Source organism: Nipponia nippon, unplaced genomic scaffold (genome assembly GCF_047370975.1).
Source record: "Nipponia nippon isolate SJK-2023a ecotype South Korea unplaced genomic scaffold, ASM4737097v1 scaffold_9, whole genome shotgun sequence".
Classification (NCBI taxonomy): Eukaryota; Metazoa; Chordata; class Aves; order Pelecaniformes; family Threskiornithidae; genus Nipponia; species Nipponia nippon.
Window position 1 is genome coordinate 20,546,552 of NW_028262413.1, and position 24,661 is coordinate 20,571,212.

The 24,661-nt window shown below is 40.6% G+C and overlaps 1 protein-coding gene across 1 annotated transcript; it reads left to right on the forward strand.

The window, feature by feature from the left end:
- The first annotated feature begins 529 nt into the window (after positions 1-529).
- Positions 530-24,111, forward strand: SHISA5 (shisa family member 5). Its single transcript, XM_087744922.1, has 6 exons — positions 530-682; positions 2,630-2,798; positions 3,170-3,244; positions 17,509-17,624; positions 18,721-18,939; positions 20,882-24,111. Exons 1-6 carry the CDS (start codon positions 625-627, stop codon positions 20,959-20,961), a joined length of 717 nt encoding a protein of 238 aa, XP_087601048.1. The 5' UTR covers positions 530-624; the 3' UTR covers positions 20,962-24,111.
- Positions 24,112-24,661: the final 550 nt, after the last annotated feature.

Consider the following 24,661-nt stretch of genomic DNA (forward strand, 5'->3'; position numbering starts at 1 on the left):
AGGTACTGCTCTGACTCTCCTGAAGTCTCCACAGAGGAGTACGGTCCTTCCCAGGTGTTTGCAATCCCTATTAAAATGAATTTCTGGGCTTATACTGCACGAAGGAAGCCTTCCGTTGGTAGAGCAGCAATCACGCTGGGGAACAGGAGACGGAACTGGGGAACGGGGAATGCCCTTTGGCTACTGTCGAAACAGTGTGTGTGGGTTCCAGCAGAGAGGGGCCAGCCTGACCGCGGAGAGCCAGGTGAGGACATGTCACAGGGTGCAAGGGGAGGAGAGGGCAGGCTACAGGCCGCAAAGTAGCCCTCATAGGAGGCTCAAACTCAGCAGCCCAGGGCTCAGCCCTACTCCACCCACGGCGGCATTCTGTAGCCGCTCCCCGGACCGCCGCCTCACCGGGAGGAACAACCACATAGTACACCGGTTTCCCGCTCTTTCTGTGCGTGAGGCGGTACGGCCTCGGGCGCTCCTGCCGCCGGCCCGCCCCTCCGGCTGCGGCCCCGCCCGCTGCTCCTCCCGCGGCCGCGCGGCGGCGCCCCGGGGGTGCCTGAGTCCCGGCGGATCGCCCGGCCTTCACTCGCTCGGTCGGTCATTCGCCCGCCCGCGGGAGAGGCGGCGGTGCTCATGGCGACGTGGCGGGGCGCCCTCGGTCTCGGCCTCCTCTGCCTGCTACCAGCGGCCGGTGAGCGCGTGGTGCCCGCTGCGGGGCGACGGGTGCTGGGTGCCGCGAGCGGGAGGGGGGCCCGGGCCTCTTTCTGAGGCGGCTTTGGGGGCTCCTGCCGGCCGCCTTTGCGGCCGGGGCTGCGTCCCCCGGGGAGGCCCTGCCGAAGCCCTCGGCATGGGGGAGCCCCTGGCCTCGAGCAGAGACCCCTCTCAGCTCAGCCACCCAAGCGGCGGTGGACGTGTCCCGCCCACGCTGGGGTGAGGGCCGACATGGCCCCCCGAAACCACACGCCCTGGCTCCAGCGCCAGCCCTCACCCCGGCATGGAACAGTGGTTTTGGTGCGAATTGGGTTCACTGAGAGAAAAGTTACGCTGAAAGTGAGGTAGGTTTGTGTTGATACCGGTGTGCGTTGTTAGACAGGAGCAATTAGTGCCCCAGTAATGACTGCGTGGACCCCCCTAATGAATGCTGTCTACTGGTAAACCTAAGGTAAGATTCTTGAGGGAGAAACAATGTATCACAAAGTGGCTGCCAGTCACTCTTGACACATCCCATTAAAAACCTTCACCTTTTTACCCCGACACTGTAAATTTTAGCCTTCTAGGGCAAGATAATATAATTACTTAGGTGTTAAGTGAGGGTATCGCACGAACAGCACTGCTTATATAAATTGAGTTCATACGTAGCTACCAGATGCTAACGTTGATAATTGGGTTTTTTTCAGCAGCCCTATCTCTAACTATCTTGTTATTGTGCTTAAAGGATGGAGTGTGTGGTCTTCCCCAACTTTGTCATGTGATGAGAAAAAGCAGATGTAATCATAGGACTTATCAGGTGAAGTCTCAGAAAAGGAGAAGTGCTCTTGATACTGTATGTATCAGTGGTGTCACTTCATCTGATGCATCAAATTCTGCGCAGACATGCTGGAAGGATAAATGTGATCTTTAGTGGATATGCAAGAGGACATTTAACTTGGTCAGAGTAGTAAAGGATCGCAGTTTGTCTGAGGGCTGAGCTACAGCGTGACTGAAATGGTCAGAGGAATAGAAACCAGCTGGCTGCAGCGTTTATCACTGAAAACTGTAATGATACTGTTTGCCAACAATTCTTCTTGGGAAATGCTTTTTGCTTAAGCTTTGAGAAGTATTTTTATGTGACCGTTGGAAGCTTTTAATGTGTCGTTCTTACATTGCAGTCATTCAGGCTTGAGAGGGCAAAGAGAGAGAGAAAACAGTATGTTAAGGAATGTAGCAGCCCAATGCAATGCAGTGCTGAAAACATGGGATGTCCCTTAAGAAATCCATCCTAGTACATGAACATCTCCATTTCCTTACCATTGTAGCTGCGCCAGTTGATGCTTGCTGTGGGAAGGCACCACTCGACCGATTTTAGTCCTAGGAATCTCTGGTTTATGACATCTCTGTTTTATGCCATGGGTTAGCAGGATTAGGATTTTCCACGAAGTAAACAAAGTGACAGGTAGAAAACAACCAAGTCACGTGGAAATCCAGATCTACAGTGAATGCAGTTGTGTTGCATCTTTTGCAGCAAGTCAAACATCTAGGAAAATTTAATGTTTTCTTCTAACTGATGTTAGGGCTTGTGTGCGTTTTTTAACATATCTGGCTAGTCATGTTGCTCTTTGAGTCTTTACAGTAATGTAGTAGCTACTAGAGGGTGTAGTGAAGAGAGAACATCTTGTAAGTATATTTGCGTGCAGTTTAGTCTTTTATGTGTGTGTAAACAGTTGGGAAGAGCTACTTGATGAAGATGAGATACTTTGTGTGCAAGGAGTAAGTATTTGCCTTTGCTATACTCTAAAAAGGAAATAATTGATTTTTAAAACCTAACCAAAATACTTGAAACATATTTAAATGTTAACCTAGGTGAGATGGTCAGTTTGAGAAAGAGACTTTATATGATTATTTCTTTAGTTACTAACTATGGGATTTTGACTTTTTTCAGTTTTGGGTGAGGATTGTCAGGCATATATTGATCGTCATGGCAAGGCACAACCTGCAAAATCCTGTCACAACTTCTGCTGTGGAGATTGCATGCATCAGTACTGTTGCTCTAATGTGTTCTTAAAATTTGATGAAGAACGACAATTTCAGTGTAATCTGCTTAATGGAAGGTACGAGGCAAACTGAATGTATGCAGAAGGTTATAATTCTATCATCAAATGACAAAAATACACAGTTTAATGGTTAAAGACTCACAAAGGGACCTTTCAGCTCTGTATCTGCCTCTATCAGGGGTCTACGTTAATGCATGTAACTTACCTGTACAATGGGAACAATGAGGTGGGCAAATTGATGCATGAACTGGTGTGTGTTTTCTTGAGCATTTTCAAATACTTTTACCCTATTTAATTTTTCTTTGAGCATAACAAAATTAATCTCTTTCTCTTTTTAGTGTACATTACCTTTCATAAGCATTTGGAACTTAGCGAGGTACTTGAATAAGTTGTAAATTCCATTTTTGAGATGAATTCTCTTACTACAGGACTTCTGACTCAAGCAATGTGAATTACATGCAGTTTTTTTCGGACCCTGATGATTATATTTCTTCTGGGCCCAGGTAAGCCATGCAAAGTCTCAGCTTTTAAAATTACATTTATTTAGAGGGTCTTCATTGTGTAATCAATACATGCCAATAGAAAATGAAAATAGAAATACTGATTTGTGTGTTAAGAATATGGAGCACTCATGTACGTGTCAAAATGTTTGAAGAGGTAGAGTTGTGAGGAAGAGGTTAGATGCTGCTGTTTAGACTATAATGATCGCTGTATGTAATAGTCTGTATTCTTATTACTGAACAGGAGGTCATCCTCTAAAGCATTACCACACTTGCTCTATACTCTTTGATACTGACAGGTTAAGTTCATAGTGGCTCGGTAAGAGAAGCTGCTTTTGTTTGAAGTATCTCCTTGCTTTTTAGCATCTTTTGGACTTAGTTTTTATGAATATTTCTTGTTTTATTTAAATTTCAGGCAAAATAAATTCTTTTAAGTCTATGCATTGTATCAGGAATAGTGTGGCCAGCAGGATTAGGGAAGTGATCGCTCCCCTGTCCTCAGCACTGGTGAGGCCGCACCTCGAGTACTGTGTTCAGTTTTGGGCCCCTCACTACAAGAAGGACATTGAGGTGCTGGAGCGTGCCCAAAGAAGGGCAACGAAGCTGGTGAAGGGTCTGGAGCACAAGTCTTACAAGGAGCGGCTGAGGGAGCTGGGGTTGTTTAGTCTGGAGAAGAGGAGGCCGAGGGGAGACCTTAGCGAGGTGGGGGTCGGTCTCTCCTCCCAAGTAACAAGTGATAGGACAAGAGGAAACGGCCTCAAGTTGTGCCAGGGCAGGTTTAGGTTGGATATTGGGCAAAACTTCCTTCACCAAAAGGGTAGTCAGGCACTGGAACAGGCTGCCCAGGGAAGTGGTTGTGTCCCCATCCCTGGAGGTATGTAAAAGACAGGTAGATGTGGTGCTTAGGGACATGGTTTAGTGGTGGCCTTGGCAGCACTAGGTTAATGGTTGGACTTGATGATCTTAAAGGTCTTTCCCAACCTAAACGATTCTATCATTCTATTGGTGATGTACAACGTTTCTATTTTTCATAGCGTGGAAGACTACAGAGAGAGGGCCAGGGTTAACTCTGAGCTATCAATGTTTGATACATCTGTATCCGTCTGACTAACGAGCGCTTCCAGGGCTGACGGGAAGGCGGGACCCGGGCCGCCCGCCGGCACAGCAGCAGCAGCAGCCCCGCCGCCGCTGCGGCGCCCAGTGAGGGGCGGGGCGAGCGGTGTGACGTAGGCGGGGCCGGGGCCGGGGCCGGGGCCGGGCGGCGGGCGCGGGGCGAGCGGCGGCGGCGGCGAGCATGGGGTAAGCGGCGCGGCGGGCTGGGGGGGTGTCCGGGCGCCGGAGGGCAGGGCTTGCCCCGCCGCTGCGGCAAGCCCGGCTGGCCCGGGCAGGAGCGTGCCTCCCGCACCGGGACAGCCCTTCTGCGCGGGCTCGGTAGCCTTTAGCGAGCGGGGCCGTGTCAGCGGGGTCGCCCCCGCCTCCTAGGAACGGCATGGTGCCGGCGGGCACTCGGGCCCCGCTCGTTCTCTGGCATAGCTGAGTGGAGCTGCCCCGCGTTGTATAACCTATAGATGCGTCTTTCTGCATTCTATACGCGGCAGGAAGGAAGCCTCGCTAGAGGCACCTAATGGTAGCGCTGCCGCGGTATACGCCAGGACATCGATGTGAAGAGGGTAAAGGAATGTCTTGGATCCTTCGTCTCTTTTGACCCAATAATCTTCCACAAGGAAAGAGTTGCTGTAACAAATATTTTGGAGGAGGGATGCCCCTTCTCTGTTAGGCTGATGGAGCTGTCTTGCATATCTTCTTCAAAGGTGTGGTTCAACTACATCAGGTGTGAGCCTCATCTTGCAATCAGTGTTCACTCTTGATGCATTTTTAATAGAAAGATATGAAAAAAACCTTCCATTTCCCATCTTTGGGGCTGCAGAGATATCGAATGCTGGAGTAATAAACGTTAAATATAAAGAATGTAATAAAAATATTTTTTCCATGTAAGCAAGCATAGTTATTAAAAAGCACAGAAAATGAAAGAGTATAGTCTTTTAAAAAACAAACAAACCAAAGAAACCCTGCACAATTGTTAAAGGAATTGTAACCAAGGGCCACAGTCCACAAAGGTGCATTTGTAAATGACAGAAGACATTCGGGAAGTAGCAGCTAAGTTGCTTTAATTATCTCTGTTTTCAACTATGGAATGTCTAAAAAGCGAATCATTGATGTCTCACCTTGAGAAAATGGGTCATTAGTGACTTCTCTTTTTCCTTTCAATTACATTACAGCTTTGAAAAATCAGTGTTGTGCAAAGGCCTAGACTTAACATCAAACTTACTTGCTGGTTAGGCAATTTTAATAGAAAGATGGTAGTTATTCACAGAAATATCGCCCTTGAAAAGCCACCCAAATGTGACTCCAGAGGAAAATCACATCCCAGAAATTTCCAAAGTAACTAATGACTTTGGGTGTCCAATTTAGGGTGTTTCAACATCAGGAATGAAAGTGAGTAGGACTTTCTGTGACTGCAGTCAGTGGGATGCCAAGTAGGTTTCTGTTTCATTACAGACTTTACCCAGGTTTTTGTGTGGTGTGTGTTGGGGTTTTTGTTTTTTTAACCAAGCAATAAGCCATGTTCCTTCTGGAAGAGTTGTCCCTGGTTTCTGCCTGCAAGGTATACTGCACCCTCTCACTCCATGCTAATTTCTTTTAAAAGACAAGTTTTACATTGTTTCTTGATGACTATGTTTATTTAATACTTTACGGTGCGAGAGGAGGGCTGATGTCTGTTGAGATATTTCTTTTTATCTCCCAGCAAGGTGAGCATAGTCTTTGAGCAGTTTATAACAGGAGAGGTAACAAAGGGCAACTTCCTTTGCAACTTTCCTGAGTTGCAAATACTGCCTTTGGCACTGCCTTTCAAAAGGAGGAGGTGATGGTTTCCTGGCATTAAGGGTCAGAAAACATTTACTTCCTCATTCTTCCATTGGGCTTATTCCTAGATCAAGTTACCACTCTGGCACATTGCTCATGAATCCTGGCTTTTTAAGAGAATCACCTCTCTGAGGGCTTATCACAAACCGTGTGTGGACTTGCCACTGGGCTGAGTGAGCTGGGGTTTCTCATTCTCCCTGCTTGGAAAACCTTCTCCAGTTATGCTCTAATTCTATAGGACAGTGTTAGGGAAGGGGTAGTGGTGGTATGTATGTTCTTCCTTGTCTTGCATAGCTGAGGAGTTTTTAGTTTGCTTGTGCTTTTGCTTTTTTTGCTGTGTTTATTCTGAGGTCTTCTCCAGAAGTGCAAGCAAAGTACCAGTTTTTTAGTAGGTTTCTTTTATTAATATCCTTTAATATTAATATCTTTCAGTATTTAATATTGAATATCAAGTGCTGTTGAAGCAGGGGCACAAGGCACTTTGGGCAACCCTATTAAGTGCAGTTCACAGTGCAAGCAGTTCATGTCCTATAATCTTCTTTTGAACATTTTAAATACAATAAATGACATTCCTTTGGGGCATCTTAATAATGTACTTTCAAGTACTTGGTAGCATTGTGCTTCCCAGAATGCTGCATTTGGAAGCAAATGGAAGCATTTTAGAGAAAGTATAAAAGTCAGCATTAACTTTTCAGATTCAGGCTTTTTCTGTTGTTGATCAGTCCTTAAAGATCATTCGGAGCTTTTAGGTCAGAGCATAGACATAGGTTTTGTACCACTAAACTTGTTAAATTTGCCACCGTTTTTCCTTGCATGTAAGATGACCATACACAGTTTCTACAATTTCTGCTGCTAGTGAATGCATTGTGTCAAGGATTCACTACTGGAAGTTGTTTCACTTTTTTTTTTTTTTTCCTTTTTAATTGGATTACTGAATTTTCCCCTGCTTTGCTCTGGTTTCAAAGATGGATTGTGAGTAGTAAGGTTAATGTAGTTGTTTTTCCCCTTTCATTCTGGGGTACATAGTATTGCTTTAAGAAACTGCATAAAGCAGAGCACTGATTCACTGGAACAGCAGTTGTCATAATTTGCATTGGTAACATGGTTATTTAGCCTTGGTATTCCAATTTTCCAATAGTGACCCTTACTGGAAAAGGAAATTAGATGATTCACATCCACAGTTCAACTAATTGTGAAATATTTGAGTGTTTAAGGGGGTGGAGCAATTCAGAACATCTGTATCAGAGTTACAGAAGAAAATAATGTAGTTGGCGCAGCTGATGTCAGTCTTTCTGAATGGAAACAGAACTTCAAATTGTCTTTGTACACAGTTAACTGGACTCTGTTTCTGAATTAATTTCTGCCCTGAAGTTACAGCAGATTGTGTAACAGATACAGTAATGCTTGAGAAAAGGCTGTTCATCCTGATGTGATGAGAAGAGGGAGGCAGAATGACGGTCTTCCTGGGAAGCCTCAGCCGGCAGAGACAGGACAGCCTTGTTAGACTGGGGATTTGCTCCTTTGGGTTTTGTCATGGGCTGATCAATGTGTTGTCTTGTGACTTTGTTCTCCTTTTGTGAGATGGAGAAAATCCATGTCATTCTGCCTGCCTTGAAATGCAGCATCTGCAATAGTCTGCTACATGCATAAGCTGGCAAAACCAGTGAATTTCTAACTGTAGAAGGTGTGATTACCCTAATTTGCTGTCTCTCAATTTAGATGTTTTTAAGCATATGCTTTCTCCATAGATAAGGTAAAAAATACTGTGATGTCGAAGTATTTCCCATTTCTTTCTTCTCCCCATCACTATCAGGGACTTCAGTTCACACTTTACAGTGTATTTGGGTGCTCCAGCATCTGTAATAGGTTGCCAATAGTAAAAAAATAAATTAGGAAGATGATTCATTGAAAAGAACTTCTAGAAATGTAAGCAGTCTCTAGTTAATGGGCAGAGGATTTCTTTTCCAGTACTGGTCCTCAATATTTTCTGTAATAAATGAGTTAAACTGTATACAGAGCCCTTTCTGTAAGGCTTGCATTCAGACACAGGCTAATCTCAGCAAGGAGTGTAAGCTTCTTGTCTAGAAACAGTTGAGATTTGGATTTGAAGCTATATAAAAAATTGTTCTATGCTTTTTACTAGCCTGAAAAGTAAGTACAAGCTTGCACAATTTGTAATTGTAACTTGCATTATAGAGCATTTGGTTTTGTGTTCACTGTATTCTCAGTGAAGAAGCTACTTAAAGCTGACAAAGCAGTTGTGAGTTGCCATTAATGATTTCTCAGGTGCCTTCTTCAGGCAGTGGGCTTAATGCTCATGCAGGTTCATTTACTCTGAAACCAAGATGGAAGGAGAGATTGAAAAATGCTGTCCTCGCTCAAGAGGCAGATGTGCACAGTTGCGTTAGCGTGCTCTCCTAACTATACAGAAGACTGTTTCATGGCAAAAACCAAGACAACCTGGCCTACACATGCAAAGACAGTAAGATTAATCATTTGGATTATATTCAAGAGTTCATTTTTCTGTGTGTACTTCATTGACTGTATGTACTTACTAGGGTAGAGTGGTCCCTCTTCTAACTCTGTGGGCTTTGCTGTGCCTTTACACAGTGTAACTCTGAAGACAGTAAATTGTTAACATATAAGTTGACTCTGGAGAGACCTTGTCAAAGCAGCTGCAGGCAGGTAACCCTCAGGGAAGGGTCCTGTAGCCTGAGAAACAAAGAATCCTTCCTTGAAAACATGGTTAAAAGACCATGATTGTTATTTAGTAGGATCTATGAAAGTTTGAGCATCTGAGTTCCAAAGTTAGCTCCAACTCTGCCGTTTCATATACTTCCATAAAATAGCCATGGCCTGAGGTGTAGCCAGATGTATTTGTGATAGATTGTGTTGTAGATGTATTATGGGAGGAGGAGGAGAATGTCCTTAAAATGCCTAGCCTTTTAAAACTGCAGTTGTAGTGTCTTCTGTGAAATGAACAAATTAGTTTAATTTCAGGAAATTTGCAATTGTGCAAAGATTGGTCTTTTGAAAAGGCTATTTTTATTAAAAACATTTCATACCATTCATTTTTAATGTGATAGTCCTCTCCATGTTTGCTAGCATGATCTCTGTCTCTGAATTTCACTGAGAGGTAAACTTAAAAACTTCTCTTTTTTTTTTAAGTTATGGAAGGAACCAGTCATCAGAGCCGCTTTTGTGACTTTTTTATGAAGGTCTTGTTAATGATGAATACCATTCAAAAGGAGAAGTAGTGGGCAGCCAGATGTGACCTCTGCTGTAGAGGTCTGTCCTTATTTGTGCAATGATAGGTTTTCCTTCATGATCCTCATTGTGCTGGATGAGTAATACTTCTCCCAAAGAGAGGGAGAGTGAGGCAGCATGTCAGTTCATAGTAGTATAGGATAATTAATTTACCTAATTTAAACTTTGCTCCTGCCTGAACACAGTGTTCCTAACTTTTATATATGTGATGACATATGAGTAATGTGCGTAGAGAAAAAGGTGTGTTTCATGTAAGAGCTGGGTTATATGGTAAGCAAAGCTGGTGGGTGTAACCTAGTCTAAACTTTCTTTGATTGCAGTTTCAGTGTGTTTGGCAAGTCATACGCTGAGTTACAATTTGCCAGAAAAAATCCTTTTTAAAAAATTTTATTTAAAACTTCAACTCTTTAGCCAAGTTAGTTTCTCATTAGTTGCTTAAATCTGCTTTCTAGAATTAGTATGGTATTGGCAGTAGCAAATTCATAGTATTGCAGTTGTTCATGTGGGGAAAATTTTCTGTGGTACTTAATTTTTTTTCAGTTAAACTTGTTCTATCAATTCAGTTAACCATTTCAGAAAAATCCTCCTGTTGTCTTTATGTTGGTCCCAAATTTGAATTAGGGTGGGGGGGTAACATCCTGTATCGTTTAACTAGGACCCTAATGGTAGGAGGGGAATTGACTTACTTTGTTTGCCTTAAATATCTGTGCCTGTAATCAATCTACATTCTCTTTTTGCCACTAAAGGAGCATTTTATGTTTATTTATCATCTGTAGAAGCAAGTGCTTTGTATTGTGTTGAAGGACAGTTTTTAATGCTAAGGGTCCAATGGACTTGTCTGAAATTGTCATGACCTGCATGAAGCTGCAGTGTTACTTCTTGCACTGTTGATGAAAGACTTTAGTCCCTCTGAATGCAGCTCTGACTTTTCCCCTTCTTGTTACATTCATATTTTTAATGTGCCGGTTACCTATAGCAATTATTCTCAAATGTCTACAAAGTGTGCAATAGTAGATTTCCTGGGAAACTTCCCTGGAAAATTGTCTTTTTAGTGTACATTACAAAGGAATTTATGTAAATAGACATATTTAGTGCAAGTGAACTGTTTATAGACCAAGAAGAGATGCTTGTATATGTCTTCTATAATCCCCTGTTGGATCCAGGTGTCAGATGTCTGAGTAAAACCACAGGCTCCAGGAAGTTCCCTCCCTGCCACTTTCTTGTATAGGCTGTTTAAGACCTTATTGTGCTGAACCTGTTACATGTTGCTTGAAAAAAATAGAGAAGTTAGTGTCTTTTTAAAAAGTAGTAATTAACTTTACTTCCATAAGGTCTCTGTGTATTAAGTTAAAGTTTATTATTTTCGGCTTAAAGTAACTCACATAAGCTTCCTATTTGAACAAATAGAAAAAGGACCCATTCAGTACATATTTAGCAAACTTTTGAGAAAAAGACTCTTGCATTCTTTTTCTATAACACTTGCAGTTTCAGGGCTTCTTGGCTTACTGCGGCATTACTGTTGTTGCTTTAGTATTGGCTCTCATGCCAGAGCTGGTTTGGCTGATGCAAAGGGTCAGTGGGCTGTGCTCAGCTATGTAGGCTTGTCCTGATTTCAGGAACGTAGCTCAGGGTTGTTTAAGACTGCAGGTAAGCAGAGGTGTCCCAAGGATTGCTTTGGGGGGCTCCTGCTGCGAACTTTCCATAGTTCTTTCTGGGTACTCCCAAAAAGAAGGAAAGTTGTGAGAAGTTTTAGTGGTTTTCAGTGGCAGTTAATCTGCATCCATGCTAGAGCAGTTTAGCAGTTTACAATTAGTGATGACTTGAGCTGGTACCGCACTGATGGGTTAGCCAAAATCAAATTATTTTATGTTAAGGAGCTGTACATGGGCAGGACCATAGAAGGGACATTCTCAAGTGCTAACTTGAGTTAACATTTGCCTGAAGGACAAATGCAGACATCACAGTTTCAGTCCACACTTCACTGCGCTGCATAGCTTACAAAATAACTTAGCAGTTACTCAAATCTGCCAGTCTGATGAAACTGTTGAGATTTCATAATTGTGAAACCATGCTATTCAGGCTAAGTCTTGAGTTGCCTGTGGCCCACCACAGGAATCACTGGGCTCTTGTTTCTTAGACACTTCTTGATCATGTAGAGATCTTGTTTTGGGGAGGTGGCGCTTGGGTAAAAATGGTTGGAGCAGGCCATGGCTGGCACCAGCAATTAGTGTGATTGCACCCAGACTGTGAGGCTTAACTTACATGGTGTATATTTTGATTGTCTGCATGGGCTGAAGCTCCTGTGGGCCAAAACCCAGCTGTGCAAAAATAGGCTGGTCAGTCTATCAAGTGTTAAAGTCACGCTAATGTTTTCCTGCGAGTATTAACCTCACGGAAGTTTGCTTTTTGTGTAATAGTAAATGGGGTTTTTTTTGAGTCTCTAGCAAATTGGTTCTTATGTTTTGAATCTTTGTGCTAAAATATTAAACTGAGAAAGTGTGTTGTTTGTAAAATTGTAAAAACTAATCCCTCTGAAAGACTCTTGGGAAGTCATATTGCTTTATCTTTTAAAAAATAATTTTTAAAAAAGTTTGTCCTTTATTTTTCTGCTAAGCTTTGGAGGCAGTATGTGGCATTGTATGGCTGGTACTAAAATGTTGGATTTAGGAAAGCATCTTAGTCTGGGGACTTGTTTGGTCATGTTCTCTACCTGAGTCAGTGCAAGTTTGGACACTTACCATTCTGTCACATTTCTGGGAACTGTATCCTTTTCTGGAGCAGTGAAGAATGATATGTGTATACTCATTTTTTTTAGACTTTTAGGAATGGCGTAAATTATCTTCTGAAGTCTTTCCAGACCACCCTGTGTTACAGCCACAACTCGGTATTTGTAAATGTTCATTTTTAAAACCAGCCATGCCTTTGAAAGGGACCTGCCAACATGTTTCTTGTAGCATGCAGCAAATCTTGGAATAGATTAAAACTTGCGAAATAAATAGGCTGCTTAAACTAATTTTTCAGAACTAGGTGGTCTCGTTGTTGTTCGTTTGGGTATTTTTTCTTTTTTAAAGACAAAAGTTGCAGTGCGTCCCATTGTCATGAATGCATAGATATGGAGAAACTTTCTTTACAGCAGGGCTTACTAAATGTGCCAACTTCAGTGATTCAAACTATTAAGGAGGTTTAAAAATATGTTGCTGGAATTGAAACTTGGATATTTTAAAAGGCCTTAAATACACTCAAAGCATTTTAAATTTTTTTTTCCACTTGACAGTATTTAAGATTGAGATCTCCAATATGAACAACAACTGCCTTGAGAATTAACTTCTACAAATAGTACTATTTACATCCTGGGTTTGATTGTCACATTTTAATATGTCCATTGTGTCTCATTCCGTACCAAAAGAGGTAAAACAGGCACTAATCACATAACTCCCTTTATGTGAACTGATACATATTTTGAATAATTGAACAACTTTAAAGGTAAGGTGAGTCTGCGAGGTATACTTATTACACATACAATTTAGTGCTTTCCAGAGGTGAGAGGATAGGGGTAGAAGTGGAGTAGGGCAAGGAAGGAGAGAGGTGGTGGTAGCAAAGGGCAGGGAGTTGTCTCTTCATATTTACTTTCCCATGGATTTTATGAGAAGTTGCAGTTTATAGTTGCTGCAGTAAAACTGCTGTTAGGTTTGGTTTTGTTCTTAATTTTGTTTTCTATTAAATTATTTGCAAAACTTAGCTTTTATGTGAAGAGAAAGAAGCAGGAAATGGCAGTGAATGAGCTCAAGCTGTTTATAACAGTGTGTGCTTTATTTGGAGACTATGGTATATATAATGTGGGAGTCTGGAAACCCGTGTTCAGACTGTGATGCCAGCAGAGCATTCACATCTGGTGCTCTGGCCACCCTGATTTCTGCACTCTGACGTTTGTTTGCAGAATGCAGGGGGTAAGGTGTGGGGGTTTTGTTTGTTTTGTTTGTTTGATTTTTTTTTTTTTTTGGTTGGTTGTTTTGTTTGGTTAACCATTTGGGGAAGAGTAAGCTACAATCCCTCATGTCTATTCTTTTTCATTTATGTTTAATGCTAACAGTTGGTAATTATCATTTAATGTGAATATATTTTTTTCCAAATATTTTCAGAGTCCTTTTAGACAGATTCATCAAGTGAAGGCAATTAAATGAAGCAATAGTTTTGTTTAAGAAAGGAGCATAGGCATTCTGGAGTTAGCACACTGCAGAGTCTTTATACAGTGTCTGGAATGTCTTGTCTCCTGAAGCTTAGATGGTTCACTGAGTAAAGTATGCTGAGCACCATTCTGGCCTCACTTGAGTAACATCATCTATTAGCAGTAGCCTTCCTGCACTTGTTTGTCAGTAGTTTTACTAGTGGGATGTTACTGAACGTTCAGGAAAAAGTGCTCAGGGCAATACTCCTTGGGCAGTAAAAGGACAGACATTATTACAGTAAGGTAGTGCCTGACCATTCAGATATTCCAAGAGAGTATTGCTAGTTTTGATTATCAATAGAAATTGTTAGAAAAAAATTATTTTTGAAGAGCTCCAGTGTTGAAAGAGGGTGTTGATGCCGTGAGTTGCAAGTTCGTAGCACATGCTGTTTTGTTTTCTGTAAATGTCATGCTACCTTCTGCTGTTTCAAGACATTAGTCTGCATGAGCCCAAGCACTGGCAGGAAAATTATGCTTCTGCTGTGAAGTAGGTGATAAAAATGCCTACAGTAATCCAGTTGGGTACACTCCCTAGAAGACTCTGGGAAGAACTAACTCCTGTCTGTTATCTCACTCACTGGGCTGTTTCTGAAGGCTTATAATTTTGGTCTGTAGTAATCACACAGTATTTCAGTGGGTAGAACAGAATCACAGTGTTTACACACACAAACACAGAACTGCACTCTAAAGTGTATACACCGGACACACCTGTACTTTAAATATGTGTCACCATTTAGCTCTTTAAAAGATGTATGCAAAATGTCATCATGCCACGGCCGTGTCATTTTAGCAAAGATGCAGACAAATGATGAAAATGCATAGGGTGTCTCTAACAACTTGGTGAAAATAAGGATATGGTGTTTTTTTTTCCCCTGAGCTTTGCTTTTGTTGCCTTCCTTATTAGAGGTAGTAAATACACAATGAGATATGTGCTTCAGTGAGCAGAAAACTTTATTAAAAATAAGCAAATGGAGCCCATGCTTCAAACTGACCAGTGTTTATCTGTTCGTGGCCAGCTTGGCTGCAGATGGGCTTGTGCTGTTTTCTCTCTTGTCATATCAGAACTGAATTTGGTCGTGAAAGATGGGGGCTCTCTGCCAGTTTCCTGCTGCGCTAGTTTATTTATGATGAGTAGATGTTTCTCCACTTTTTCTGTTTACTCCGTTTCTTAGGTTTCTTTGATTTTTGCCCAGCCTTTGCTGAAGTTCAAAGAGGTTCATTGTCTGTAGAAGTGAAGAATTTTAGTTGTCTTTGTCAGGCCTAATCTTTTTCCTTGACACCAGTATTTCTTTCCTTAGCACAGGAAAGAAACTTGCTTTCACTAGCGAAAAAGTTTGGTTGGTTGGTCAGTTTTTTTCCTTCTTTACTGGGGAAGAAGCTGGAGGAAGAACCTAGAAGATTCTTTTCCTTTGTCGTCTCTGTTCATGTTGCTTGGTAATAGTTCTGTGTAATGGAAATGTGAACTTCCCTCGTGAGAGAGCTTTTTCAGGGTTGATACAGAAGTGCGAACAAGAGCAGGGAAAATGCTATTGGCACTCCACAAGTAGCAATAATTGTAGTTAACGTTTGTCGTCTTGCAGTTTCTAGAGGTGTCCATAGTTATTCACAGGCATTCGTGCTGTTTCTTGTGAATATTGCAATCAAAATGGTTAAGTCTAATGCATGAATCCATTGCGCACACTTCTCTCTTTCTTCTCCAGTGTATATATGAATTTATATAATAAGTATCTAGTAGGGACCCTGTACAATTAATCTAAATTCCACAGATCACTCTTAAATCTAATCCATTTCTGCATACACAAGTATTCGGCTTGTGTTTTCAAACTAACTTGATGTATGTTTGCTGTTGGCCTCATGACCTGTGTTTCAGGATGCGGTGTCATTGTGCATGTTTGTCTTCGCCCCCCCGCCTCGAAACTGGGTTCGTATCTTCCTTTTTATACCAGGCTTGAAAGAAATGGGATTTTTGGGTGGAGATGAGCTGGCTGTGAACTTACTGTGCTGAAGTGAAACTAATGCTCATGAGGATAGGGGGAGCACTTAAAAGTGGCATGGTTAGGAATGCATTTGCATGTGCAAGTCAGCATATGAAAAACATTCTGTAAAGGTGCAAATAAACATGACAAAGCACACATGCATCTTTACATCTTGCAGCTGCGTTGCAATCATCTGTTTGAGTTCCTGGCAGTGTTTCTGACGTGACTTCTGGGACTTCAGGAGGCTGCAGCAGTTCCTGCTTCCTGTTTTACATGTAAATGCTTAGGGGCAGTGGCCTTAGGCAATGCACAGTATTAGATTTAGTACTTGAGGAGTAAATCCATAGTGTTGTATTTAGTACTTCACAAGATCAGTGCACAAGTTAGGTACAGTTAGATAAAACTGTTGCTCAGATTCTTGAAACAGATTTGAGCCAAGGGTTTTTCTAGCTATTGCAGAAACAGAATAAAATTGATGGAACCTCTCTTAGGGGAAAAACTGCATTTTAAATTAAACCTGTTTTATTTGTCAATGCTTATGTTCGGTGCCCGTCTTACCGAGGGTTAAGTTGCTCTGGAAGACTGAGGTGAGGTCTTCCAAATTTGGGCTACGAATAGAGTGCTTTGCATTTTTTTTTGTCAGTGATTTAACCTTCCAGTGTCCTTGATACTCAAAAACAATTTTCACATTTGATAGCTGTTTGGTAGCCAAGTGAAAATTGCTAGAGGTTCTGGAGATGTGTCATTTTGTTTAAAGCTATTAACAGGAAACTGAGCAGGAACAAAACTAGAGAGTTCTGTAGCCAAAATCTCTACGTAGAAGCAAAAACAGGATGGATATAAAACCAGCTCTCTACTCGTTATTTTAGAGCTTGTTGTTCATTAAAACTAACTTCCTGCAATTGTTCCCAAAACTGATACATGGTGCATTTTTTAAGAAATAAAAGTGCTGGAGAATTTGGCTTCTGTGAAAGAAGGGCTTTATTGATTACAGACGGTAGGAAATAGATCATGTGAATTAACACTTAAAAGGGAATTGTCACTGGGCATTTAATGCTTTACAGCGTTACTTTTTCTTCCCTGTGTGGTAAACAGAACTTTATAAACAGTCATCTCTGGAAGCTTTACATCTGCCTCCATCATTTGGTACTCCTCGCAGAGGTTAAAGCTGGTGTAATCTTTGGCTTTTCCGTATGAGGTTTTGGTGGTTTAGGCAGTGTTTCTGTCTCCCATAATGTAGCATAACATACTTGTTGTTGCAGTAAAGTTGGCAGAATTTCAGATCTTCCAAACCATGTGAAATGTGCCTTCTAAAACAACTGTTTACGAATGCAACGGAACCTACCAAGAGTCTGCAGTGTGGAGAGGTCTGCTCAGTACCAAGATTGTCTGGAGATTGGGCGTGGGAGGTCTTATGAATGTGCTGTCACCCCGAAGTCTGGGGTGCTTCAGTTCAGGCATGCCTACCTGTGTGTTCAGAGCAGTCAAGTAATGCTTGGAAAATCATGTCATCAAACTAGTGATTTTGAAACCTTATCGCGGTAACCTTTTGGAATACATAAAGGGACACACAGTTGCACTGAAATAAGAAGAATCACAGTCACACTAAAATAAGAGGGACCAAAGACTCACGGTGGGTCCTTTACTTGTGCAGTGGAGCACGTTCCTTGATAGGTGTTGGTCAGCTTCCACTGATGTAGCAGACCTGACCTCAGGTAGCACTGCATTTGACAGTTGTTTCTTACTGAAATGCATGAAGTAGTAAGAGTGACAGATTGGAGGAGGAGCAATGTGTTTGCTACAGAAGGTTAGGTTAAAGAGTAATAAATTTGTGTGAAAGACTCTTACTACTTCTAGTGATATCTTTCTTGCAGTTTTGGAACCCTTGTTGCGATTGGAATTACTGTTTGTGCAGTGATTGCAATTACTATTATTCTGTGCCTCACCTGTTCGTGTTGCTGTTTGTATAAAGCATGTCGAAGACCACGGCGTAAGTACCTGTGTATCTATTTTCTTTTTCACATCTTTGAACAAGACTTACTTTTTTTTTTCCCCCCACACTGGACAATTGTGTTCCTATAAAAGGTGAAAATAATCTTGCCTTACCTCTCTGCTACAAAAGTTGCAATACCTAAACATTAAAAATAAGCATTTAATATGCCTCAGAATGTGAAGTTGCAGAGAGATAGTTTGGAATATTTTCTAAGCATTTAGAAGTTCTTTTTCCCCACCCCCCCAGTGTGTGGATTTTGGTTTTTTTGGGGGGTTGGTTTTTTTTGGGGTTTTTTTTTGTTTGTTTAGCTAAGCAGGGGATAGAACAAAATTTTAAATTTTTCCCAGTCTCTTAAAAATATACCTGAAAAATACACCAAAAGCCCAGGACTGCAACAGTGCAATCTTGAACAAAGTCTATAATTGTAGCATAAAGAGGAAGGAGATCTTGAAAACAAATTATTGCAGTTTGTTAGAAAGCGTTAATACTCCCTTATTCCAATAAGAGATATGAACCAATGATGAACCAACGTCAGCTCCTACAAAAATCGATGACTTAATGTGTATTTGCCTTTCTGACTGTTATTTACAGAAAGATGTATTAACACATGAATGTATTGGTGTGTAGACAACATACAAAAGGAAACTCATTTGGGTGATCATGGTAGGAAGCTCCGTACCTAATAAAAGAGATCTTTGTCACCTTAATCCTTAAAAGCAGATAACATTTAAAAATGAGCACTTTTTCCAGTCTCATACCAAATGATAGATAACTTGGCTGCAGGGTTGAGCTCCTGGTTTTTAAAGAGTCCAAAAAAAAAAAATTCTTTGCTCTTTGTGGTTGAGAAACAAGGAGATAAGTTGGCTGCTATCCCAGTATGTGAAGGCTCTCATTACCACTGAGATCAATGGAAGGATATTTAGAGGCATACAGTTCTAAATCTTTTGTGGAACTTTGAAAATGAAATTATTCAGATTTTTGAAGTGAGAAATTGATCTTAAGAGAGGATGTTTTTTACATTACTGTTGTTGACTGTCCCAGGTGATCTCCTAGAACCACCAGCACTAACCATGTTCCTTTTGCTTGTTTGTAGCTGTTGTGACCACTACTACTTCCACTACAGTGGTTCACGCTCCCTATCCCCAACAACAGGGAGTGCCACCCAACTACCCGGTAGCCCCATATCAAGGATATCAGCCTGTGGCTATCCAGCCACAACCAGGCATGCCGGTAGCACCGTACCCTGCACAGTATCCTCCCCCTTACCCCATGCAGCCATCAGGACCCCCAGCTTATCATGAGACGGTGGCAGGTAAGGCAATGCTGAGTGTTTCTTCATCTCTTAAGTAGCTAAAGAGACAGTTGCATTGGAGCCAATCTTGTATTATTTACATTTATTATTTTCTATGACTATATTAATGTAAATGTAAACAAATTATATAAAACTGTAGTGATGGTGGATGCTGTAATTCACCCTTGCTGAAGTTTACCCATCACCATTTCTGTGTTAAGCATTGCAAGAGGAGACGTGGCTGGAGCTGTATTGGCAAAGTTTGGTGGTATGTGGGACTATCAGTGGATCCATTAGAATGTTTCACTAATTCAGTTGAAATTTCATATTAAAATCAAAGTCTAGTTAACATATGTATAGTAGTTGGGTGTTTCTACATACCCTTTTCTAATCTAATATTTGCTAAATGTTTTAATCTATACACAGATGGCATTTTCTAGTAGTTCGTTGCTATGCTTATGGAATAACAAGTCTCTGATCAACTTCAGACAAGCTTGCTGATGACTAGAAGTTAGAATTATCAGAAGCTTTTTTCTTCTGCTTTTCTTCTTTCACAGCATTGTTTTCATGCAGCTTTATTGTTGCTATTACTAATTACCACTTCTGGTACTAGCTGTTCTCTGAACAATTGGCTCCTGGCTGTTCAGAGAGGCCAAAACTAGGCTGTTATCTGTCCTAGGATCTCCAAGCCCTCTTACAAACCACACTGTTCATCCTTCTAGGTAACAAGCAAAATATAGTCCTGAATAGTAGATAATGCCCTTAGAAAGTAACTCTTTCATGACAACTCAAGTACAAAATGTCTGTTCATGGTCTTAAGCATTTGTAAACCAGTTAGAAGTTGTACATTAACAATGTGCAAACCAGCCCTGCATGTAAAAACACTGATTTGGCAGGCCTGTTGACTTTATTTTTCTGTTGTAAACTCTGAAGAAGCTGTGGTTTTTTTATGGGATTACCCCAGAATGCTCTGGCTTCATCTTTATCATGTGAGGGAGCCAATAAACTACTCATTTTGCTTTTCCTACTCTCTGGTTTCTCAAACTGTTGCTGGTTTGTTAGTTCTTAAAATATTTTTTTTTCTGGGAAAATCTCAAAGCAATTTCCATATTGCCAGCTGAGAATGCCTCAAAGTGAGAGCTCTTCCCTTTATTTCTCTTGTCTATTAACCAAGGGGCAGTCTCTTAATTAGGTCACATGCAAGGGAGAGAATACCTCCTCTGTCACACAGAAGCCAAACCCACTCACTTTACAAGATCAGGAAAAGATAACTACACTTGTATGTTCTAGGGATCTGATCAGCTGCTGCGTTATTTGAACTAAGTTGTGCTGTTTGGCAGGCTGGAAAATGAAGGTGCCACTTGAAAGCAGCTTGTCTCACAATACTAGAAAATAGGGATATCTTCTGAGTGATATACATCTAGTATATAAGTCGAACTCTTTAATGTGCTCAGTAGCAGTGGGATACTTTTTCCCTTTAATTTTTTAACTAACTCTGTGACACTTACCAAGAAAGCATTTTCCCTGAAGGAATCCTAAGATGCTTTCTTGAGTCCTTTTTCTTTTGCTCAGTGGTTTATTTTCACTTCTCAGAATACGGTCAGGTATATCCAGTTGTTTGTGCATCTCTGACTTCCACTGGCTGTTTTTTTGGACCAAATCTGTTCCTTTTTTTTAGACTATGTTCTCCCCAAAGGCTAACCATGTGCTTGTGGCTGCCATAATACGCATGTATACTCAAGCATCAAAAAAACCCAACCCACAAGAACAAAGGTTTTTGTGATCTTACTTCTGAAATGCAGATGCTTTATGGGTTAGCATAAACTGTTCTCAAGTCCAATTAATATGCTAGATAAGTTGAACCTCTTAACTGTGTGCTCAAAACAGAAGTTGCCATTATAGATGAAGAATTCAGAATGTAAATTTTACAAATCTGTTTTTTTCTTGTGTTTTGCTTTTGCAGCTGGTGCTGGAGCACCTTACCCAATCAGCCAGCCCCCTTACAACCCTGCTTATGTGGATCCTCAGAAGCCCACCTATTGAAAAGATCTTCTACTATGCTTCTGCATACAAAACTTTTTAAAGTATAATTTGTGCTGTTTACACCGTGCAACTGTAGTATATTTTTCTGGAAGACAGCAATCTTTTGTCTAAGTAAAGTGAAAGTTAATTCAGTGTCTTTTTTTTAAATGCTTCAAGTATGAGGAAGGAGTATTTTTCTTGCAGAAGTTGTTAATTTATACCTCAAGCAAATACAAAAAGAGATGATGTTCTATATACAATGAGAAAAGCATGAAGAAGGAGTACTTCAGAAATAAGAACCACAATAACATTTGCTGTGCAATAATTTTGAAAGGAATGGTTGTTATAAAACACCCAAAGCTGTAGCAATCTTTTGCACAGCATTAAAACATGAAAATTTAATCTCTAAGAAACTACCTGATATATGTTATGTATGTTCTGCCTGTTTTGAAGCTACTATTGTTAGGTAAGCTACAATGTAATACATTTCACTTACCATTCAAAAGGGAATTTTCCTTTTTTGAAACACATTTGCCTTCAGTAAGGGGTAGCGATTCACGTTTAATTGTCTTTGGACTGGTTGCATTTTTCTGTGATAAATAGCTTGAGTTGATAATTTCCTTGTTTTCTTTCCCAATTTTAAGGCTTAAAAACTGTGCCGTCATTGGGTGTTTTCTCAGGCCATTTTAATTTATAGCTAGAAATTAACAACAAAACCAAACTCTCTGCCACTTAGTAGAACAAATAGATCAAAAGCTGAAAACCTGAAAATTCTTCATAAAAATTATTGGACAAGTATTTGTTGTCCAAGTATTATTGGACAAGCTTACTTAAGTCATATGTTGTTGATGAGTTTGGAAGAAAAATTAGCACCTTAATCATACGTTAAGCAGAAGTACCTGCCAGTGTTCAGTCCTGCCTCATCATAGGGAAGGAATTTATTTTACAGGAGAGATGGGATGTCACAAATAGATTGGGGTTTTTAAATGCCTAGGGTTTGTCACTTTGTGTCTCTAGTGGGAACTGTAGATGGCAGGAACCTAGGAATGATAGATCTTTATAAACTAAGTCTGCATTTGAATAATAATATGCAGGGGGGATAAAAAATCCCAGCCCAGCACACGGCAGAGATTAAACCTCCCTTTTGTCTTCAACATTCCCATAAAGCTGAGTAGAGAACAAGAAGTCAAGGAAAGGAAGAGTGGTAGGATTTGGTCACAGCAAGGTAATATATTTTCAGGAAGGTAGTGCTTGCAGTCGTGAAATGTCTTGAGACATCCTCATGAGTATTACCAGTGTTTGCAAGGCTTTTGGCTCTCTACACCTTATATTGATCGAACGAATCATGATTTTTTTTTAGTGTGCTCTACAATTCTATCTTTTCTAACGTTGAAATACAATTTGTTATTCCTTGGTAGAGCTATCTAGTCTGTTGTGTGTATCACTGTGATATAATTAGTAAAATAATTTTGACATATCTTGTACGCTGATTTTACTTTTTTAGAGAGGCCATTAAGCCATTTGTCCTGCGATTCTACATTTGGGGTATATTACTGTTTGAAAAACATTGATGGTGGCATTGTTTTACCTCGTATGATGGATGGAAACTTCTGCTGTCAAAGGCAGCCTTATTTCTCTTCCTGATTTTTGAGTCTATTTCTGTGTTATTCCAGTTATTTTTTTCAAGGAAGTCTTCAGGGCATTTCAGAAGAAACTGGTAGAAAGTTTTTATCGTTGGGATTCATGACAACCTATGCCCCTCTGTTACACCTCTCCTGAGTGTTGACGTTCATAGCATGAAATGGTGCCAAGGGGCACTCACAAAGGGCCCTGTATCTGTGTGTTCCTCCTCTTCCCTGCCTTGTAAGCTGAGAAACTGGGCAATGCTTCCTTACACTGTTAGGAGTTATGTGAGAACAACTGAAAATGGACAGTGTCTCCTGTATGGAAGATGAAGTGTTCCCCTAGAAATCTGGAATCTGTGCGGGAGGGCACTGAATAACTGCAGAAATTATTCCCTTGCTATAGATCCTACCCCTGTGTGTTTATTCATACAGAAGGAGCACAGAGACTATTGTTACCTTTGTTAGCCAGCTGCCTGGACGGAGTCTGGCCAGTGAGATGCAGCCAGCAAGCACAGCTGCTGTGCAGCTCTCAGAGCACAGGTACAGCGTTCTAGTGTTGGGCTTCATGAGGTTGTTACTCTGCACCACTCTTCCTCTCTTCCATCTGATGTGACAAAGCGTACAATTTGTGGCAGTGTTAGTAGGGTTATGTTTTGGTTATGAAAGGAAAATCTGGAATTTCATGAGAAGTTGGCTCAGTCATCTGCCATCATCCCTAAGGAAAGATAGTAGGAAAGTAAAGTGGCAACAATAACAGAGGTCCCCAAATCTGAAGTTTTGGTGTAGATGATGTATAGACCAAATAAATCTCCCTGAACACCACTGTATGTGGAGTGTTGGGAGGAGATGAAGGATAGGGTTAAGGAGCCTGAAAATGTTACACCTTTCCTTCAGTGAACATATGCTAATGATAACTATATACAAGTGAAGAGATGAATCATTAATATACAACGAATTACTTTAGTAGTAGTATTACTACTTCAGTTACAAAACTCATTGAAAGAAGAGAAAATGGTCCACTTAGGTCATAATTGGAGCATTTAATCAGATCTTTTCTTAGTGTATTAATCATCATTAATAAGGCATAGGACCAAATTTTATTTAGTCGTTGCCACGCAATCCGTTGAAACTTGTTTTCATATAGTTAAGAGAATGGGATGGTTGTAGAAAAGATGGAGAAGTTGATCCATAAACTTTTAGTTTAAGCACTGCTGATGTGTCAGTCCAAGTAGCTATTGCCTTCACATCAAACTAGTTATCCACAGTGCCATAGGGGAGGAGGAATGGAATTAAAATTTTAAATGTTGAAAGAGTATATTCTATTTTTTTTTAATTCTGTAAGTGCCTTTGTTTCAGAAATGTTTTGTGAAATGAAATACAGTAGAATATTCTGTTGTACTGAATTTACTAGATAATCATTGTTTATTTTATTACATACTGTAACCTAGCTTTGTATGTTGTTTGTAGTTTAAATGTAAGTATTCAAAAGAAATGGCATAAATTCTATGCACCTTTGTAATAAATGCAGTGTTTGAAGTATATTTTATCAATTTTGTTTTCTTAGCCTCAATTTGAGTGTTATTTAGGAGTGTGTCTGCAAAGCTACATTTTACTTCATTGTGTTTGACAGCTAGTGTTACCAAGTGTACTTTAAGTCACATCGTATCATGAGTATCACTTTTGGTAGTGGAGACTGAAGCCTAATCGAAATTACAGGTTACAACATAAAGCAAGGACAATATAAGCTCCAGAATGATATTCTGACAGTATGCTTCAAAGCTAATCTAAAAGGGTTGCTTCTAAGGCCTTGTCTAGCCTAAGGAGTAAATTAAATGCCTGAAGTTTGAAAGCATTAGCCAACAAATCCCAAGACGTTTGAAAAGTCTAGTGTAGACAAGATGTTAGACTTCAAGGAAGTCTATAATTTGATTGAAATTTAATATCTTGTCAACATGTGTTTTGACTTGTGTGTGGAATATTGTGCCTCATTTATCAGCTTGACCAGTTGAATGTGTGAAAACATTTTTGCTGATGTTTTTGTGTACTTTCAATAGTTTTGAAAAAAAAAAAAAAAAGCTTTTGAAAGGTTGTATTCA

What these genes read in the sequence shown, in the direction of transcription:
- SHISA5 (XM_087744922.1), top strand. Translation starts at nt 625, where the DNA reads ATGGCGACGTGGCGGGGCGCCCTCGGTCTCGGCCTCCTCTGCCTGCTA. An exon ending in CTGCCTGCTACCAGCGGCCG is followed by an intron (nt 683 to 2,629) that starts GTGAGCGCGTGG and finishes GACTTTTTTCAG; the next exon opens with TTTTGGGTGAGGATTGTCAG. An exon ending in TATATTTCTTCTGGGCCCAG is followed by an intron (nt 3,245 to 17,508) that starts GTAAGCCATGCA and finishes TCTTTCTTGCAG; the next exon opens with TTTTGGAACCCTTGTTGCGA.